Source organism: Notamacropus eugenii, chromosome 5 (genome assembly GCF_028372415.1).
Source record: "Notamacropus eugenii isolate mMacEug1 chromosome 5, mMacEug1.pri_v2, whole genome shotgun sequence".
NCBI lineage: Eukaryota > Metazoa > Chordata > Mammalia > Diprotodontia > Macropodidae > Notamacropus > Notamacropus eugenii.
This window is the reverse complement of record NC_092876.1, coordinates 171,895,472-171,917,861: the sequence shown is the minus strand read 5'-3', so window position 1 is coordinate 171,917,861 and position 22,390 is coordinate 171,895,472. Positions and strand designations below refer to the sequence as shown.

General features: G+C 42.3%; 1 protein-coding gene across 2 annotated transcripts in view; it reads right to left on the bottom strand.

The window, feature by feature from the left end:
- Window positions 1–20,759, bottom strand: part of SLC37A2 (solute carrier family 37 member 2) — a 32,416-nt gene extending 11,657 nt beyond the window's left edge. The window contains exons 1-2 of one of the 2 annotated variants that reach the window (XM_072611451.1): window positions 20,570–20,759; window positions 603–684 (exon numbers count right to left, since the gene is read on the bottom strand). In XM_072611451.1, coding sequence (XP_072467552.1) covers window positions 603–684; window positions 20,570–20,628 — 141 coding nt within the window. In that variant the 5' untranslated portion in view covers window positions 20,629–20,759. The remainder of the gene's footprint in view (window positions 1–602; window positions 685–20,569) is intronic. The other variant, XM_072611450.1, reaches the window with a different exon arrangement.
- Window positions 20,760–22,390: the final 1,631 nt, after the last annotated feature.

Here is a 22,390-nt window from a genome sequence, read left to right as displayed (position 1 = left end):
CCATCTGTGACATGTTTTGCTCTATAAGAATCCCTAACCTCTCCTGGCTAGAGGACTTCCCCCTTAACAGAATATCCCCCTTAAGTAGGCATCTCTCTTGGGGGGGTTGTGACTCTTAAAGAACTGCCCCCCTTAAGCTACATCTCTCTTAAGGGGTAGAGGAGACTGCTTGGGGTATGTGTGTTATCCCCAATAAATGCCTTTACTTGATTTGGAGACCAAAAAACAAAACAAAACCAAAAAACAACAACAACAAAAAAACCTAACAAAACATAATGCTCCTCCCTGCTCCCAAAGCCTCACACAGCTTCCTGGTCTCTTGTGCCCACAGCACTGGCTGACACCTCATGCAAAGTACATGCCTTTGAAAAGTGAAGCAAGAGGAGCTGTGGAGAAGGGGACCTATGGTGAAGTTGAGGGAGCCACTGCCCTTCTCAAGCAGACTGGGAGGACAAAAAACATGCCAGATGCCTGAGAATGTGTAAGAACCTGTCTTTCAGGGCTCTGGGAGTACATCCTGCCAGTCAAGGGTATTCCCAGCATAGGACTGCTTCCTCTCTCAAGTCACTCTACTCCTTACCCTGGGTTTTCCATGGCCTCACCTTGACAACACTGATCGGCTTCCTAGACATGTGGTAACATGTGTAAATGAGAAAGGTGAGCAGCAGAATAAGGCCCCGGTACCTGTAAAAAATGGGATAGGTATCTTAGTCAACAGGAAACAGTTGTAGTTGGCAGCACCAATCCACCAGAATCCACAGGGGCAGGAATCATGATACACACAACTCCATCCCCCAGTCCTAGGGTTTGCCACATGGTTCTTCAGAAAGAGCTCAGTAAAGAACAACTTGGCCTAGAAATTCACAGAAGCAAATCAAAAGATCTAGGAATATTGAGCTGAAACTCAAAAAGATAAGAGGGGAGACAATGTTTATTCCTATCCCCAGAAGTGGAACTCAAGAGTTAGGTTGGAGGAGGAGGATGATAACAGCCAATACAGGTTCCCACCTACTGCTCTAACCCCAAATTATACAATACCTCTCAGCAGGGCTGACTCATTATTATCACCAAAGACCAAGAATTATTCCTGCCCATCCCTTACTCTACCTCCCTTCTATTGTCTCTTTTCTTTCTTTAAAATAGAGGAAAGAACCTAACAATATCGCTTCTAGGGCTGTATCCCCAAGAGATCATAAAAATGGGAAAGGGTCCCACATGTACAAAAATATTTATAGCAGCCCTCTTTATGGTGGCCAAAAACTGGAAATCAAGGGGATGCCCTCCAATTGGGCAATGGCTGGATAAATTATGGTACACGAATGTAATGGAGTACTATTGTGCTATAAGAAATGATGAACAGGAAGACTTCAGAGGGGCCGGGAAAGACTTATATGATGTGATGCTGAGTGAAAGGAGCAGAACCAGGAGAACTTTGTGCACAGCAACAACCACAGTGTGTGAGAGTTTTTTCTGGTAGACTTGGAACTTCGTAGCAATGCAAGGACTTAAAAAAATTCCCAATGATCTTCTAAGGCAAAATGCCTTCAACATCCAGAAAAAGAACTATGGGATCCAATCGCAGAATGTAGCAGATCATTTTTTTGGGTACGTATTACATTTTGGTTTGTTATATGATTTCTCCCATTCAATTTAATTCTTCTACACAACATGACTATAGTGAAAATGTATTTAATAAGAATGTTTGTGTAGAACCTATATAAAATTGTATGCCACCTAGGGGAAGGAGGGAAAAATAATAATCTAAGTTATATGGTAGGGATTGTAAAATGCTGAAAATAAATAAAATTAATTAACTAAAATAAAATTTAAAAAATAGAGGAAAGAATTTGGATCTACCTTTATGGGAGCAGTTTAGAAAAGCAGATTTGGGGCCCTTTTGTAGCCTAGTCCTGGGGATAAAGGAGGAAGACTCCCAGAATATCAAGCAAAGACTCCCCTCCAGAGACCTGGAAATAGAATGAATTTCTCCCAGTTATAAGATGTACTATAGCAGAGCTTAAACTGTGCTCACCATTACTATACTACATACTTTTTTCCCCTTATACCCTTTGGTTAGGACTATTTTCTGGGGCAGGTTTCCTGAGCCTAACTATGTACACAGTTTCTCTGTATCCTAACCCTGGATCTCAACCAAAGATGTATACTATACTCTCCAGGTGTTTTCTATAACTACAGGGGCATCCACTTTTTAAGATTATAGTTGTATGGCTAGAAGGACCTCAGAGGTTAACTTTTAAACCTAGTCATTTGGATAAGTGACTTGCCCAAGGTCACACAGATAATAAGTGTTAGAGCTGGGATATGAACTCAGGGCCTCAGATATTAAGCACTCTTTCTACTATATTATGTTGTCTCCTTATTCTTCTCCTCTATTTGTACAAAAGTTCTCAGGAAACTGAGGCTCAAAGTGGGAGAGGGACCTGAAATGGGTCAAGTTCAGAAAAGAACCAGAGTCCTGCCTGATCCCAACCCAGCCTACCTTTGCTTTGCCTTCAAAGACTTTTCCTCTTTTCATCTGTGGCTCATGTACTTCACACAGCCTTATATTCTCCTAATTGGGGTTACTGGCTGGGGATAGTAAGAAATCTGCTCAGTTTCCACAGTCACTCTCCTGCCCTGTGGTGGGGTCTGGAGGAGTGGAATTCAGCTCCCTAGGTCTGAGTCATTGTCTGCTTTCCTGGCAGGCAGAGATCTATAGGAGGGCAGAGGAGAAGCGGTAGACAAGCTGCTCCCAAAAAAGAACACTGTCCCCAAGAGAAGGAACATTCTGAAGAACACGAACCATACCCAGGAGGGAAGAAGAAATAACAACAAGCTTTATAAAAAGCCTTCTCTGAAGTGAGTAAAGTATGAGAGGAAAGAGATGTCCCCTTGGGATCCCTTTTTAAAATTATATGAAAACCAGGAGAGAGCCCCTAAGTTTTCACCCCTGCCATAGGAGACCCTTGCAACAAAACAGGGCTCATTTCCCCCAATGGCATCAGAAGTAACACACTCCCACCTTGAAGGAAGGAAAAAGTTATCGCAAAAAAGTCTGTATTACTGCTTGGGATGTCAGACCTTCATTATTTCAAGCTTATACTACATAGACAGACAAAGCATTTATTCATTGCTTATCTGTGTCAGTCACTAATCTAAACTAATCTCCTAAAGGAGTCTCCTAGCTGGTGTTCCAGGCTCCATTCTTACCCCTTTCAAACCATCTGGTACACCACGGTCAAAGTATTTATAACATACTACTGTGTACAAATAACCATCCCCAAAACAAAACAATGTTCAATGGTTCTTCACTAGGCAATCATGCAAATCACTTGACATCTCTACACTTCAGTTTCCTCATCTGGAAAATGGAATCTTGTACTCCCTACCTCAAACTTAGGAGGAAAGCACTTTTACCTTACAGCAATTGCAATAATATTAGAGATGTTATCATCACCATTATTAGTGTTATTATTTTTATTGCCATAGGATGAAGTCCAAGGTCCTTAGCCAAGTATTGAAAGATCTCCAAATTGACTCCTACCTAACTCTCCACCTCATCTTCTACTACTCTTGTACACAACAGACACCCATTCCTCCTTCCCCAACTAAACTATCTGCTTTGCTTCCCAATGAGATCTGTATATTTTTGTGTCTGGGCCTTGACCTTCCTAGTTTGTTCTCCCCTCTACTCTCCTTGTTATACTACCCTTTCTTTAAGACCACGTTCTCCATGAAGCTTTCCCTCAGCAATCCTTTCCTCCTCTGAAGTTCCAATAGCAGGTATTGTCAGTTTCATTCATTTGGCATTTCTCAAATACCTACACGAGCATCTTTCTTTTCTCCACTCAATTATAAGTCCCTGCAGGGTAAGAATACACTTTTATACTCTGAGTGGGCAGCCTCTTTGTATGGAGGTCTCCCAGTACAGTCCCCAGCATATGCAATTAGTGTGTGCTGAGGAGGGGGAGGAGATGATAGAAGCTCAGCCCCAAGGAACCCAATCTAGGTTAAAAAGAGGGGCCAAGGAGAGCAAAGGTCATGACCAAAACTACCTTAAGAATCTAAGGAGGGGGAGGAAATCCTTGGAAAACTTTGTGACATGATGGGAAAATCTCTGGACTTAGAAGCAGAAGTGATCTGGGTTTGAATCTTGCCTCCAGCACTCAGTAGTTGTGTGACCAGGTACTTACCTGTCTGAACCTAGTTTCTTCTACTATAAAATGAAGATAATCATTCTTGTAATACCCCACCCCATGTGAAGAAAGCACTTGGTAAACTCTACAATGTGGGTTATTAACCATCATTTCTACCTGTATGTAACTCTGGCACCTCAAATTCAGTGGGACCAAAACTGAACATTTTATCTTCCTCCTCCCTCCACAAAAAACCTGTCTTTCCCCCTAACTTTGCTCTTTCTGTTCATGGCACCATCACCCTCCCAGTCACCAAGGTCTTTCTCCCCTTACTTGAGTACTGCATAAAAAAGCAATATTTTATAAGGTTTCATTTTGTGATAGCAATGATCATTAGTGTGTGCTTCCACTGATATTAGGCACACTCAAGTCTAACCTTGACCAGGCAAAACTGGATTGAGGCAGTTTCTTAAATTTTTTGGCTTTCTTTAGAATCCCAACTTCTACAGGAAGTCTTTCCTGATTCCCTCAAGCTACTAATGTCTTTCTTTCTAAGATTACCTTACAGATATTCAGTATGTACTATTTATGTATCTAATTATTAACTTATTTTTCCTTTCCCCCCGACCCCACCTCCATTATAATATACATTCCTTGAGGGTGGGGACTATTTTTGATTATTCTTTGTACCCAGAGAACAAAGTGCCTGACGTATAAATGTTCATTGATTGAATTTCTAATCCCTTTTCCACATACTTTAAATACTTGAAGCTGACTCTTCTCATGACTAAAAGTCCCAAGTTCATTTAACTGATTCTTAACTAACATGAGCTTCAAAGCCTTTCACCCACCTAGTTGCCCTACTCTGGACTAACTCCAGTTTATTAATATCCTTCAAAAACTAGGCCTAGACAAATAAATTCAATGCAACTAAAATTAGAAGTGAAATAGTTAGGGAAAAAAATCTTTGCAACAACCTTCTCTGATAAATGTCTCAGTTCTAAAATATAAGGAACTGAAATTGTGTGTACCCTGTGAATTAGCAATATCCCTACTAGGCCTATTACCACCAAAGAGATCAAAGATATGGGGAAAGAACCCACACGTACAAAAATATTTATAACAGCACTTTTTATTTTAGCAAAGATCTGAAAACAAAGTAGATGCCCATAAATTGGGAGAATGGCTGAACAAATTATGTTATATGAATGTAATGGAGTATTACTGTGTCATATGAAATGATGAATGGGAAACTCAGAGAAGCATGAATTGAGAAATAGTGAAGTGAGGAGAATCAGGAGAATGATTTATATGACTACAGTAATGTAGAGGAAAACTGCTTCGAACAACTTAAAGATTTTGAGTTATGCAATGACCAATCACAGTTCCAGAAGGTTGACGGTGAAGCATGCTTCTCGGAGGGAAAGCACTAACATGAAGGACTGGGAAAGATTTCCTTTAGAAGATGTGATTTTAGCTGAAACTTGAAGGAAGCCAAAGGGAGAGAATTCCAGGCTCAGGGGACAGTCAATTAAAAGGTAAAGTGAAAAGACAAATGAAGTATCTTTCATAGCAGTAGGCAGGCACTTAAAAATATTTGATGAATTGAATTGATGACAAAATGTTCTGAACCCCCACCAAATGGCACCTCATCAATTACTAGAATGGCAATGGTGCCCCCACTCCAAAAGTCCAAGGGAAGGACTCATACTGCCTCCTGTTCACCTTCCTCCAAAGTCCAAGCTGGTCTCGCAAAAGAAATCTGAATGGGATAACCTGCCTGGACTCCTTAAGGGGACATATAGGCAAAGCGAAAATGCAGTCTAGTGGTAAAAGTACATAAAGAGGTCAAAAGATCTTAAAGAGAGAACTGCTGTTTGCTCACTACATGTGAGCTCTTAGACAAGCCTCACTTCTCATTGTTATAGTTGATAGTGTAAGAATCAAATGAGAGATTATACCCTATGTGAAAATATTTTTAAAAGTTAAAATAGATGGTTATGGTAATCATGCCTATAATCCGTGTTCCTGAGGGAGACAAAAGCTGGTAGATCATTTACTTGAACTCAGGAGTTCTGAGTTGCAATAGGGTAAATAAAGCCAATTGGGTGTCTGCACTAAGTTTAGCACCAAAGTGGTGACCCTACAAGAGTAGAACTGGGGAGGAACCATCAGGCTGCTTAAAGGGGGACCAAACCAGCCCAAGTTGGAAACAGAGCAAATCAAAGCTTTCAGGCCAATTAGCATTGAGATTGGGCTAGCTTGGTTGAGATAAAGTTACATAGTCTCAAAAGGAAAAAGCATTAAAATACTATGCAAATGCACAATCATTCAGTCAATATATATTTATTAAGTGCCTACAATGTGCCAGACACTGTGCTAAGCACTGGGGATATAAAGAAAGTTAAAGAACAGTACCTGTTCTTAAGGAGCTCACAGTCTAATGGGAGACAATATGCAAACGACTACAGACAAACAAGCTATGTGCAGGATAATAGGAAATAATCAATAGCGGGAAGGCACAGGAATTAAAGGACATCAAGGATTGCTTCCTGTGGAAGGTGGGATTTTAGCTGGGACTCAAAGAAAGCCAGGGAAGCCAGGAGGCAGAAAGGAAGGAGAGAGGTAGCCAGTGAAATTACCCAGAGGTCGGAGATGGAGGGGTTTGTTCAAGTATAGGAGGCCAGTATAGGACTATTCCTTAATATTATCTTAGCTTCATCAGAGTAGATCTAAAAGGGACTTCAGCAGTCTAGTCCAACCCCCTTCATTTTACAAATGAGGAAACTGAGGCCCATGTCTACAAAATCAGACCCAATGGGTCTAAATATATGATCCTATGATAACAGAGATGTTAAGTGACTTGTCCAAGGTCAGACAAGTAAGAATGAGAGGTAAACATGAACCAGGCTCCAGAATCTATGTTCTTTCCATTAAACTTTGCAGAAGCTTATCAGGTCAGCTCAGTTGGGCCTGGCTAGTCCTTTATCTAGGAGTCCTTCAGAAAAGACAAAATATATTCATTTCCCCTAAGTTTGACCTGTTGACCCTGAACTGAGCCTAGACTCACCTCCTGGACCGCTTCTACTGAAGAAGCCTTGGCCCACTTTTGATACATCCCGATTCCTAGGCTATTGCTACAAGCTACACCGGGAGTCTTTAGTGTCTATTATCATCTATTAATAAACATTTATTAAGCACCTATTGTGTGTATAACCATGTACCAGGGAAGACAACAATTTAGCTAAGACCTTCATAGAGTTTATTGTCCAAGTACAGAAAAAAAAAGACCCACAAAGGAGGAGAATTATATTATCTAATAGTACATAAGTATACTAGACATATACAAAATACAATACTACTAAGTTCAATCCTAATGTGATTTCTGCTGTTCCTACACTGTAGGGAAGACTAGATGCTAGTCCCTCCCCTAGCCTCCTTCTGCTGCAACCCCATTCACCAGCATTTTTTCCTCCTCCATATAGATTTTGGACTCTCTCTCCCTCCTACATTTCCCATTACATGACATCCTTCAGTTCTCCCCTATCTCTAAACAGTGATTTAAGGCACAGATATCCCAGTGAGCACTGGCATCAGATTCCACATGGCATGACTTCAGAACAGAAGGACTGCTCTTTTATTCAGCATTGCTTAAGGAGCCTTAACATTCTTTTCTACATCAGTCTCTCATAGGAGGCCAGGAAGACTTCTTTCCAACTACATAATGGAGACAGGTTCCTAGAAAGTTCTCATTCCCAGTAATATGGACATCACTACCCCTCTCTTGGGGACAAAGTGCCAAGATGAATACTTTTGACAAGTGAGTCTATAATCATTACTGACTGATTCATCACCCTATTGACCTTACTGGGAGCAATAGGGACAACTATAAACCTTGATTGTGGGGTTTATAGCTGGTAAGATTTACCACAACCATTAGATATGGTCAAAACCAGTGTTACAGACCACTAAGACTGAGACCCTCCCGTAAGAGCAACCCCAGGAACAGGATTAGAGGAGCATACAAGTATCCCAGAGTATTTGAGTTAAAACCCTGCTTCTGTCACTTACTGTGTGACCATAGCCACCTTAATAGGTGCCAGCTCAGAATGAGCTGATTGTTAAATTTTCAATGTGACCATTTATACTTTGGAAACAGTAAAGGCTACAAATCAGGGAATTATTTTTTCATTGTTGACCCTCTAAATTTTAGAAAGCAATGGATAAAATGCTAATAACGTAAACTATGTGTACATTTTTCCCAAGAGAGACATTTGTTGAACATTTACCAGCATACCTCTAGATCTTCAACAAGTCACTTCACCTTTCTGGGCATAACCTCTAAGCCCCTTTCTAGCTCTAAATCTATGATCCTACAATCCTGCCACCTGCCACCCCCGCTACAGAACCTGACATCCAAGACAATTTGCCATGTGCCTTGAGGCCTTGTGATCACACATACTTTGTAACTGGGTCTCCTACATTCCCTTTCTGTTCCTTAAGACTTCCTATCTGGTCTCATGGTTGGTCTCCCCTAGGAATTTAGAAAGTTTAAAGCTAGAAGGAACCATGGAAATAAGCTAATTCAATTCCCTCATTTATGAATATGGAAACTAAGTCCCAGGGAGTAAAGTGACTTGAATTAGGCTCACACAGCAAGTTCACTGCAAAGCCAAGCTAAGAATCTAGATCTCCTGACCATGTATTCAATTCTCTTCCCATTCCAGCTTTCTGCCTCTTAAAGTCAGGCCCCTGGAAGGGAGAGAAGTCAAGATACTGAAGATGAAGCATGATCATGGAAGGAGGTCTTCGTCAGGCTGGAGGTAAGGAATGAAAGCTGGGTCAGGATATAGCCACTGGCTGTTAGACTGCTTTTTAACTCACACAAGTACAGCTAGCTCATTCCCTCTAACAAACTGAAGTCCCCATATGTTTTACTTCTATTTTGACTCAGAGAGAGCAGGCTGCCCAAAGATTGTCAAGGAAAAGAAGAATCCAGAATATAGACAATCATGGGCCAGCAGGCTCCTCCAGGGCTGCCAAGAGTAGTGAAAAGTTTGTTGAGGACCCAATGGGTTCTTCCCTAAGAAAACACAGGGCCAGGGGAAAAACTAGGCAAGTGCCAAGACATTATTAGGCCAAGCCAACCTCCATGACCCCTTAGTGCTTTGTAAGCAGGAGGTGTCACTTTATCTCCTTCCTCCACTAAGGGTTACTGAATAACCCAGTCAGATATAGGGGCAACTTGGCTGTTTACAAATTATAAGCTGACAGCCTAACTTCCTAGTTCTAGAAATGGAATCATTTTATCATCCTACTTAAGACTTTGCACTGGAAATGTTTCTGGACTTGAGACAAGAGGAACAATCTATCTCAAAGTAACAGGACAGAGAGGAGACCTTGATCCCAGATTAGGGAGGGGAGAAGTGGGAGGGGAGAACTGACTCAGTTGTCCAGGGGCTGAGCAATTTAAGCTGACTTTCCTTGCTAGATTTCTTAACTACCTTCTCTCACCTGATCAGCTCAGGCTGATCAAATCTCAAATCTTTCCCCCTTCCTCCAGGGACATGCTTACTATAGTCCCCTCAAGGAGCATAGCAGTCAGGGATGCCCATGGCACTGGAGAGTCAAGAGATTGGAAACAGCTGCCACTGATGAGGCCCCACTCCTATAGTTCCTAGCAACAGAGGTTGAGTAGACATGTGCCAGGCAGGGGTAAATATGGCTGCAGGACACTTGGCTCAGAGAGGATTCTGTGACCTATCTGTAGGTGTACCTACCTATTCCAGTAGTCAGCAACTCTAGAAACCAGCAATAAGAAATGCAAGGGTGAACTCTGATAAAGCTTTGTCTACTAAGCCCCAGGGTCAACCAGAATAGCTCCCTAAAGGGAGGTTCTGGGGGGGGGGGGTGGCAAAAATTATAGTATGGTCTAGAACAAACTCTGGAAGACAACCAGAACCAGTGGCCCAACCGTTAGCTCACCAGTATAATAAAGTGGAAAATGAGGATTGAATTCAGAATCTAAATCCAGGCTTTGTGACTTAGGAGCTATAAGACCTTGGGCAAGTTCTTCTACCTCTCTGGGCCTCAGTTTTCTCATCTATAAAATGAAAGGATTGTGATGAGGGTGGGGGGGTGGTACAGGAATTCCAAGACTGGAATTCCCTTCATGGGCTATTTGGAGAAGAATTCACAGACTCAAGCATTGTTGAAGTCAAGGTAAAGATTTATTACATTTTTTCAGTGGGCAAGAGTTCTTAGGGAACCTGCAACCTTAGAGGGGTACAGGTAAAGTTTATATAAGATATTCTATAGTAAACCATGTGCCAAATACGCTAATTAGGTGATTCAGGGTGGGATTAGGGAGTAGTTAGTTCTTAAAGGAACATGCATTTTTGGTATCTATTGTATAGGTATTTTACCCAGAGTTCATCAGGAAATAGCCCAAGGGAGTGCTACATGGAGGTGTGAATGTCACTAAGTCAACTAGTGGTCAGGACTGACTAAGAAATACCAGCTCTCATCAATGTCTTGTTAGACAAGATAAATGTAAGGGAATATACGTGTGTCCAAGTCTAGGGTACATATGATTGGTCCATAAGTAGTGAATGCCATTATGACCCAGTGCACAGCCCCTTCAGCCAGTACACAGCTGGTTCAGATGAATAAATTCTGTAGGTGCAGCTGGAAAAGAGATAAAAGTTTTGCTAGGCAGGCTGTGTCCTTGAGTTGGACAAAAACTGCCTGGGATAATATTTTGAGACTACAGAGAAATGTGATTTTTAAAGATCAATGTGATTTTAGAATTGGGGTCCAAGCACATGCATCCAAGCACCCCATCAATTGGACTAGATCTGGGAATCTGCAGCCTCAAGGTCACATGTGGCCTAGGTCATTAGTTGTGGCCTTTTGACTGAGTCCAAGTTTTACAGAACAAACCTTTTCTTAAGGAGATTTGTTCTGAGAAGTTTGGATTGTGTCAAAGGGCTGCATTTGAGGACCTAGAGGGTCACATGTGGCCTTGGGATCACAGGTTCCCTACCCTTGGATAGACAGATTATGTCTAAAATCTCTTCCAGTTCAATGTCCTAAATTCTCAGAATGACTCTTCTAAAGCCAGGTCAGGCTTGACCAGGCTGGAAAAGGCAGCCCTGGTAAAATGGACAAGACTTTTCTGGGACAATCAGCCCACAGTATGCTCTCTGTTCCTATGGCACACAGAACTAGGCTAGATGGAGAAGGCCATGAACACAGCCTTTCCCAGGAAGGCTGCAAATGAAACAAAGGTGATTTTAAGATATTAGGGAGGTTCAGAGGAAACAGTAACAACAACAACAGCTCGAATTTATATGAAATTTTAGTGAGTATTAGTCCCACTTTACAGAGCACAAACAGAAGCAGGCAGAGGATAAATGACTTGCCCAGAAGCTCACAACTACTAAGTGTCTGAGGCACAATTCAAATTCAGGTCTTTCTAACCTGCACCACCTTTGAGGAAAAATTTGAAGAACTGGGAATGATTGTCTTGTCTAAAGAAGGAAAGGCTGCACTGGAGAGAATCTGATCATAAAATGTCTATGCCTAACTAAGGACTGTCATAAAGACATGACTAACTGCACCCCATTTCCATCCAGGACAGAATAAAAGAACTTTAGCTGAAGCTTCAGTCCAAGGATTCAGTTCAGACAACTTGGAGACAGTGAGAGCTGGCAGGCACAGAACAGGTGACAAGAGTCTAAGTCACTGAATCTTCAGATGATCAATTCAGGGCTAGAAAGGACCTAAAAGGCTCTCTCATGAGAGATTCATAGACACAGAGTTCCTTCTGAGGGCTTTAAAATAAGATAAACCTTCACCTCTCTGGCATGACAGAGGTAGGTGTCTGTCTTCAGCCCAGGAGATAAAATGAGATGACTTCTTGTGATCCCTTTCAGAATTCTATAGAAATCTAAGCTCTAAGCTCCAACCTCTGGGAGTATTCGCTCCCATCCCACCCCATACACTGTACTCAAACTCTTCTACTATGGTATAATAGAAAGTTCTCGACTCAACAAGCAGTCAATCAATCAACAAGCATTTATTAAGCACCAACTATATGCCATATATTGTATTAAGAGCTGGGGATACAATGACTGAAATGAAACAGTTTCAGCCCTCAAAGAGGGCATTGTAATGGGGGATACAACATGTACAACATATATAAATATATACAGAACACACGCAAAATGAATACAAGCTAGTTTAAAGAGGAAAAGCACTAAAATCTACTTTCTGGTTATAGGAAACATGTACAGCCATGAGCAAGTCACAGTCTCAGCCTCATTGGCCTCATCTAGAAAATGGATCTTCACTATATACCTCATAGGATTGCTGTAAAGAAAACATTTTGTTAACTTCAAAGCACAGTTTGTTATTGTTCAGTCGTGTCCAACTCTTAGTGACCTTACTCTTAGTGACCACTGGAGTGGTTTGCCAGTTCATTTTACAGATGACAACACTGAGGCAAACAGGGTTAAGTGACTTGTCCAGGGTCACACAGCTAGTGTCTGAAGCCAGATTTTAACTCACAAAAATGAATCTTCCTGCCTCCAGTCTCAGCACACTATCCACTGTACCATCTAGCTGCCCCCAAAGCACAGTAGAAATGTATAGTTGTTATTATCATCACCTTTATTGTTTTCATCACTATTATCCTAGAAGAAAGAAAGCTCACAAGGACTATTTCATTTTTGCCTTTTACTCCCACTTCTTAACATGACACTTTGCACATCGTAAGTGATTAGTATTTGTTGAATTTGATTAAAATCATTATCTGTCCTGGGAGGACTTATGCATTCATTCATTTATTCATCCATTCATTCGTTATCATTTATTAAGAACCAACTCTGTTCCAAGATAAGGCAAAAAGGCAGATGTCAAAGAAAGGTAACAGCAGTTCTCGGTGCCTTCCCTGACCTCCCCAGGCCCACCCCAATGTCCCTAGCCCTGGGGCTCCTATCTCTCTCTTCAGCAATTCCACTGCCAGCTGGATTCTGCTCAATCCCATTTCTGTTCTCATTACAGAAGAATCATCAACCAAATAAAGACCCTTTTTCCTACAGGGCCACCATAGCTTTTGGTAAGGGCAGGAGAACAAGATTTGACTGGACAGGGTACACCACATGGTCAGTCTCCACCCCCTTCTTCCACAACTAGGGGTGAAGCCCCAGACATTTATGTATATGAATCTCAATGCAGAGTGGAATAGAAAACAGGAAGCTGGAGTGGGGGAGGAGAGGAGAAGAAATACGGAGGCAGCTGATGGAAATGTCCCCTTCAATCACGAGAGTTGGGGTGTTGGGGAAGCTGTCATATCCATGAGCCATAACCCCATCAGTCTTTCCATCTTTTCATGTGTAAATCTAGTCAAAAGAAGTCCCTCTCCTTCCTCTACAAAACACCCCATGATTGTGGGAACACCCAGGCTAAGGAAACCTTTTTTTTTTAGGCAAGGCTGTGTCCAGGAAAGAATGTAAGATTTGGAGTCAAAGTACTGAGGTTTAAATTCCAGCTCTACTATTTACTGTCTGTATGACCTCAGGCAAGTCACTTAACCTGTCTGGGCCTTAGTTTCTTCATTCACAAAATGAGGGAGTTGGAGCAGATGACATCTAGGGTTCCCTCCAGTCCTGAATCTACGATCCTGAGATCTTCAAAATGACCATAGAAATCAGAGAGGAAACAAGTATGGCTTTTATCTGGGTCCTCTAAGATGAAATGAGATTCAGTATTCGGATTTTCAGAAGACAGATTCATTTACACCAACCGCCAGACTTAACCTTCTCTAAAGAACAGTTAAAATGGGCATTTCCAGTCTCCAGCTATGTCTCTTACCTTCTTGCCTCTTCCCTTTACTGCTGAAACTCAGCGAAATTCTTTCTCTCTCCCTCCCAGTCATCTCCTATCTGAACCTTTACAGCTTATCCCCTATGACAGTACACTGGGCAAGGCACACAAAGACACACGAATATCAACCACACAGATCTCCAGAGGCATTCCAACCAGCTCACCCCCAGATGGTGGTGTGGCAGGCAGGCAGCCAGTCAGGCTCAGTATTAATGAATGCCAAGGTCTTCTATTCCTCCCAGATAATAACTGAGGTATCACCAGTCACGCCACTGGGTACTAAGGCTCTCACAGCTGAGACTAGATGCCACCCAACATGGAGACCAAAAACATGAAGAATCAGATCATCAGAAACTGTCCACCTGCCCCAGGTAATGTATTATTGACATACACATGATCTCCACATCTCCAGGGAAAGTATAACAGGGGGAAATCTTCTTGGAAAGAATATTAACTCTGACCTTAACTAGTTCTAATTACTCCTGCATAGAAGAGGACATTCCATTCCAACCAGTTTCTTTTCATCTTTACTCCTAACACTCCCATAAACTAATCCTACAAACTATACTGAAACTCATCTTCCAGCCTTTTCCTAAACACACCTGGCACCTTCAATCTCAGGGGCTTGAGGCATGCCACTCCCTAGGCCAGCATGGTTACTTTCTCCTGGCACCTTATTACAGCCCACACCCCTCCAAGTTCTCACACCATATTTCCATCTACTAAAATTCTATTAATCCTCGGTAGCCCAACTCAGAAGTCAGCAAAAGGTCTTTACCCCCTCTGAATTCCCCTACAGCATAGTATATATATCCTGGTGCTACTTACCACATTCTCCTTTGAATAGCAGTTATTTAAAATGTAAATGTCACTTCCCCAACCAGAAGGTAACTTTGAAGGCAGGAACTATGGACATACGCATTTCTTTAACCTCTCTCTCTCTCTCTCTCTCTCTCTCTCTCTCTCTCTCTCTCTCTCTCTCTCTCTCTCTCTCTCTCTCTCCTCTCTCTCTCTCTCTCTCTCCTCTCTCTCCCTCTCTCTCCCTCTCTCTCTCTCTCTCTCTCTCCTCTCACACACACACACACAGTTTTAGCACATATTAGAGATGCCATCAATACTTGCGGAATGAACAAATGAATAAAATGAAGATACAATAAGAAGCTAGGATTTAAACAGCTAGGTTTGCAAAGAGCTTTACATATACTATCTTAGCATTACCCAATGAAGCAGGTGCTATTATTATCATGGCCATTTTACTGATGAATAAACTGAGGCTGTGAGAAGTTAAGAGACTAGTCCAGGGTTACACACGTCTGAGGGGAGATTCAAAATTTAGCTCTTCCTGACTCCAAGTTCAAAACTATCCACTGTGCCACCTTGTTGCCTCTAGCTGGGTGTGTCCCCTAGAAAACACAGAGGCCAAGAAAACAGGTACCCATGGCAAGGCTGCTGGTGTTTATACACAGGAGTGGAGGGGAGAGACAAAATGATGTTGTACATTTTACTTGGAAGCTTCAAACTTACATTTATCCCACTGCTTCTGTATCTTCTTCCTGCCCTAGAAAATTTAATCCATTGAATGACTAGGCTCAAGCCTTTCTTTACCTTTCCCCCTTCCAACCCCAAACCTTCCCTTTAGCTCTTCAGCCCTCTTCCAAAATCAAGAGTTTTCCTTCCCTTCTCAGTGTAACCCTGAGCATTCTCCTGATAGAGCCAAAAGAATGAAGAATTTACTATCAAGGGAAATAATGAAAAGGGGGAGGTCTAAAGGGGTCTAGAACTTCCAGATTTCAAACTATATTATAAAGCGGCAATCATGAAAAAACATTTGGTATTGGATAAAAAATAAAAAATGGATAAAGGAACAGTCTAGATGAGGGAGAATGAGAAACAATGGAATTCAATAACCCGATCTTTAATAAACCAACAAATAAACATTAATAACTTAGGAAAGAACTCCCTAGTTGATAAAAACTATTGAAAAAAGTGGAAAGCAATTTAGAAAAAATTAGACTTAGACTTAACTTAAAACATATTCCAAAATAAATTATAAATGAATATGTGAGCTTAACTTCAAAATTATGCCACACAAAAAAATTAGAAGAGAAGAAAATCAAATAGTTATGGGTAGGACAAGCATTTTTAACCAAATAAAGGATGAAACCCAAGATAAATAATGATTTGACTAAGATAAAATAGATGTAATAGATAAATTGATAAGGAAAAGCTCCTACACAAAATTTAAAGCACCTAGGATAAGAAGGGAACTGAATGGAAAAATAATCTTCATATCATATTTCTAAAATAAGGTTGGATATTGAATACATATAGTTAACAGATTACAACTAAGCCCAAACACTTTTTCCCAGTATATAAGTAGCCAAAGATATGAAGAGTTCTCAAAAGAATTGCAAACTATTAACAAGCACAGGAAAGAATGCTCCAAATCACTAACAACAAGAGAGATACACACAAGCCCACCCTGGGGCTTTACTTCACACCTAGAAAATTAGCAAAGATGATGAAAGGCAGAAATAATCGGAACTGGAGCGGTGTTGGGAAGATAGGCACACAAGTTCAGGGATTGATGGAGCTGTGAAATCAATACAAACATAGAAAACAATTTGGAATTTTGCAAATAAAGGGACTAAAATGTCCATTCCCTTTGACCCAGAGATTCTACCACTAGCTTATATCTCAAGGGAGTATAAGAATAAAGTCCCTACACAAGCCTAAATATTTATAGCAGCATTTTTGTGGTAGGAAAGAACTGGAAACGAAGTAGATGATCATTGATCATCATCGTGTCACATGATGCAATGGAACATTCCAGGCTGCTAGAGGAAGCTAAGTGGTCTGGAGTCAGGAAGATCTGAGTTCAAATTCAACTTCAAATACTTACTAGGGTAACTGTGATCCTGGGCAAGTTCCTTAGCCTTAGTCTGTCTCAGTTTCCCCCACTGTAACATGGAGATAACAATAGCACCTATCTCACAAGGTAGGGCTGTAGTGAGGATCAAATGAGATAATATTTGTAAATATTACATATTTCCAATAATATTCTCCGGCCCTCTGTAGGAGTTACATGCTTATTGCTACCTCTCCATTGCGTTCCCCTTCCCCCCAAATAACAAACATCACAAATATAGAGTAGGAAAAGACTTACACAATCTTATACAAAGTAAGCAGAACCAAGAAAACAGTATACATAATAACTACAAAAACATAAATGGAAAGAACCACAGAAGAATTAAAAGTGAATGTTGCAAAACTACAAAGAACAAGCCTGTCTCCAAAGAAGCTATAACAAGGCTCCACCCCCACCCAGTTCCTTTGCAGAGCTGGGAGGTCTTCTAGCACATTGCAGATATTTTCAGACTTTTTTTATGTATTAGTCAGCTTGGTTGATTTCCCCATTTTTTTCTTTAAAATATTATTTGTTATATGGGATAGAACTTTGGGAGTTTAGCAGAGGGAAGGCTACTGGGAATAAAAAAAAGATATCCATAAAAATTCATTTAAAAAAAAACCCTTTTATTACTCCCTTACTATGTGCAAAGAAAAGAAGCAAGCTTAGCAATAAGGTCTCACAGAGGACTAACCTCTTGCCTCATTTCAAGTTCTATTTCTGCTTTCAGCCTGACAACTAGGCTTCTACACCTTAACACTTACTGTGAGAGGGCATCTAAGAAAGAGTTCTGGATTTGGTGGCACTGACTGTAGCTAAAGTAGCTAAACTTTGGTTTCCTTAAATTGGGAATAATAACCTATGTATTGCCTTGTCACAAAAGTGTTACAAAATTTCAACTAGGACAAGGTGTGTGCAACATTCTATCATCGTAAAGCTTTATGTAGACTTTGGGTTTGATGATACCATTTATTTAGCACGATGCAGAATTATCTCATGTTTTTACCCTCTGAGGTGTGTGTATATGACCAGGACTGTGTTTATCTCTTGCAGTCCTAGTTCTGTACTATCTGGAATCACAGGAGACATTACATTAAATATTTGTGGCTTAATTCTAATCTGTTACTCCTCAGAATTTAATATATCCCTTTGTCATCCAGCCCAATCATCTAAAAATCTTTGTGATACCTAAAGCTCTCCAGAGAGATCCTACAAAACAACCTTTAAGAATCCTACGAGAAAATCCTTCCTTTTCTTCTTCTACCCTAAATCTTCTCCATTGCAGATTATCTGTTTCTTCAAATGTCTGAAAGTGTCCAATCAGGGTAAGTGACTCTAGTAGACAGGCTTTCCTATCAAGTCCCTTTTGACCAGCAGGGCACTCACTCTGTTTAAGATAACTTTGTTATGGTTTGGAGGTCGTGCCTCCCTGCATTGGATTTCAGAGTCCAAGTTACCCTAGATTTGTGTTTACACAAAGCCCAGCAAAGGTCCAGCTCCCCAATCAGAAATTGTCCCCAGGCTCCTTGCAGGGACTGAAGAAGGTGGAAGAACCGGCAATTGACTCCCAATGTTCACACAGAGATAGTGTGGACAGGTGCCTTTTCCTGATCTGTAGATTATGCTGCCAGAGTTCCTTTGGGCCATCCTGGTCCAGGGGCTGAAAAAAACAAACCAAACAACAAAGTTCCACCTTCCTCTACAGTGTTTTTGAAGTTATAGGGATCAAGCCGGAGGGAAAAATCTAGATACAATTCCGGGCTCCCAGAGTCACCACACCCAAGTTCCCAAACCCTATAGATAGCTGTTTTCAAAGGGACTGGGTACTGGTGAGATCAAAGTCAGGCCTCAAGTCAAATACCATTTAATTCTAGAGTTATATCTTCTTCTTTCTAAGTTGTAAACCTTCCCCAAAGCAGGAGCTAGGATTTATTTTACCCGTCTAGCTATGTTTATGGACTGTTCGCACATCAGGAACAAAATATTTGTGCGCCTTAGCAAACCTTGAAAACTGAATCCCTTTGTGTTATTATCTACTAGAGGCTTTGACCTTTCCTGGTAACAGATGGAACTTACATCAGGAAATAAATACCGAGGGGCTTTAGAAGGTAAATAAAACCCATGCATTCAGTCATAGGCTACCCTACAGGTGGCTCCCTACCTTGCCAGCCACTAGTCCCTAGTTCTGCCTATCTCCCTGACTCCTGGTGAGTCTAAATTCTTCCCCCAAAGAATCAACTCATTTTGACCATCTGAAGACTGTCTAGCCCTGAGGAGCTCCCTAAGGTGAAGATGTATTCAGTTGGTCTGACTGAGAAATACTGGAAGAATAGGGATTCTGGAAAGATAGCAGTATGTGTATGTGTTGGCAGGAAACATCTTGCCCTCCTGCTTCTCTGAGAGGCAGAGATGAGGTACTAGAAAGGTACTGAACAGCTAGGAGGGCAATAGATACAGTGCCCTGCCTGGAGCCAGGAAAACTCATCTTCCTGAGTTCAAATTTGGCCTCAGACACTAACTAGTGGCATGAGCCCGGGGAAGTCACTTGATCCTACTTGCCTCAGTTTCCTCATATGTAAAATGAGTTGGAGAAAGAAATGGCAAACCACTCCAGTACCTTTGCCAAGAAAATCCCAAAAGGGGTCACGGAAGAGGCAGACAACACTAAAAACGACTGAACTGAGAAAGGCACTGAACTTCGGAGTCAGCAGTCCTGAGCCAAAATTCAGATCTTTGCTACGTGTGTGATCTCGAAAAGTCATTCCAGGCACACTTTCCTCAACAGAAGTGATATTGTATTGACCTTATATAGAGCTGTTTTGAAGAAAGCACTCTGTAAACCTTAAAGCGCCACATGAACGTGAGCTGCTCCTGTTGCTGCGGCTGCTGTTGCTTCGTCAATTTCCAGTGGGTGATCAAGTGGACGATAGATTTTTTTCGGGAAAGAGGTTTGTCCTTCCCATTCCCCATTCCCCTGTGGCTAGAGGAGCCAAATAAGTTGAATTAACCAAATACTGGCAATTAGTTGGTGAGGGCAAAAGAGAGAAGCAGGAGCTACAAGACCGGGTGATAAATCTGCGCTCTGTTGGGATCTTCCTGCTTTCTAATCAATAGACACTAGGCTTCCAAAACAGTCAATTCTCGTCACTTCTGCGTCGACCCTCCGCCTCCGTGTTACCCCCTCCTCCCCCATTAAACAGTTCTATGCAATTAGTGGCCAAGAGAGACTTCAAAGAACTGGCCGAGCAGAACTCCAGCGAGCCATCTCAAGCACTTCCACTAGTTTCCCAGCCAGTAGGTTGTGAATCAAAGACAGTAGCCACGGTGCTTGGAAATCATCAAGCAGAAGGGTGCCTAGATTAACATCACCCTCACCCCGAGGGTTTCCACTACCCGCTCCCAGAGCGCGCTGCACCCGCACGTCCCATCCCAGCAATTCCAAGGTTCCGCCGCGCTGTCTTACTGGGACAGCTGGTCTAGATACCTATCAGAGGACCACGAAAAGCTAAATCTCCAGAGATTTTGGAGCCAGGGCGGGTCACGCCTGGGAAGAGAAGGGAGAGGCCCGCCGCTTGCAGACTCCAGATTGCGGGACCCGCGGACTCGCCCCCATCTCCTCCCCAGAAGCCTCACTCACCAGCTGTCCCTGGAGAAGGCACGGAGGAGCCAGATGCCGGGAGCTAGGGAGCTCCGCATGGTGCGCAAATGAGGGGTCCGGCCACTACCCTAAAGTGGAAGAAGAAGTAGGTGCCGGAAAGCCGGGAAGGTTTACAGAACTGAGACTGCAGAGCTGGATTTAAATGCACCGCCGGCTCGACCCGCCCCGGACCCCCTGCCAAAGTTAGCTGACCCGGCCCCCTTGCTTTGTCCCGCCCCATGACTGTTCCCCTAGGGGCTGGGTTAAGGCCCAACTGCCCCGCCCCAACCCCAGCCCTCTCTGCTCCAATAACCCTCCCCCGCATCTCTATGTCCTCTACCAGCTAGGTTTAATTTCCTCGGCCTTTACTTTCGCCTCCCCCGGCTTTGGGGCCTTAAGGACCTCTGACATCAGTTCAACTTCAGTCTTAACATAGGCTGACCTTTCCCATTCCACACCAGAGCCCCTACACTCCTCTGGCCTGGCTTTTGGAGAGCCTAATGAAGTAAACATTCACTTTAGCACTTTTCCATAAATTGCTTGCCCTGCATTCAGACCTAGGATCCTCTCCATGTCCAAACTCTTTCTAGAAAAAGCAAGACACAGGATGTTTCCAAGGTGGGACAAAGGAAACTAAGGCACAGAAACCTGAGTTTGGAAAAGCTGAGTTATGCCATGATCAAAGTGGGATCAGAATGCCCAGCTTTGCCCTTGTCAGATCATAGAACTAGAACTGAAGGGACCCCAGAGGCCATCTAGCACCCTCCCCCATTTTACAGGTGAGAAAACTGAGGCCCAAGAGAGTTAGTGTATGTATCTCTTCATGATAACACTCTGAAGGGGTTCAGGGACACCAAAATAGACAAAAGAGGAACCTGTGGGTTCCTGGGAGGAGAAATGCGTCTGCAAAATAGATTCTAGAAGTTGAGGAGGGGATGTGAAACATTTAGGCCAAAGACTGAGTCCCCACACAACAGAAGTAATGGTAGAACACACACACACACACACACACACACACACACAAATGGAAATTGTCTACACAACTATAGGCCTAAGAGGAGAGAAGCAGTTAGCTACTTTCCTCTCCTATTCCCTCTCTCCCCACCCCACCACCCCAAAATGCTGAAGGAAAGGACATTGAGTTAAAAGAAATAAACCCAATTGCAAGAACTCCACCCATCAGGCTTAAAGGCCCTGAATGATGGGTTTGGCTGGCCCTAACCCCAGAAGGCCAAGCAGAAAAAAAATATTAAGAGTTATAAAACCCAGTGGGTAAACACCAGACAGTTAAGAGCATGGGCATAGAGGTATAAACAAAGGAGGCAGTCCAAGAACAGGAGCCAATGGGATAGGTAGGAAAGGAAAGAGTGTACAGAACTGGGACAGGAGGCACTGAAGAAGGGAGGAATCAACTCTAAAATAGGGAGGGTTGGGACAGAAAGGGAGAAAAGAAAGTTTCCCTCTCTTTTGGTAGAAGGAAGATTTGGGTCAGTGGCACCTAACACAGCAAAAAGGTCTAGAGGAAAGTGAATGGGAAAGGTGGGTAAGGAAGGCATGAGAGGGGGTAGGACATAAATCATTTAATAGAGTATTGGGCACTGATATTGCATGAAACAGCTTAGTGCCAAGAAAACCAAAGACTGAAGGTGGAATACAAGTGGTCCAGAAAGGTTAGAGGCTAAAGCTGTTGGAGAACTTGGCCCTTGGGAAAGGAGGATTATGGAAGAATAACACAGCTAGGACAATGAAGTACAGAAATAAAATTGAGAGGAACCACCCAGACCTAAGGTGAAATTCTGAATATTTTAAACTAGAAAAAAG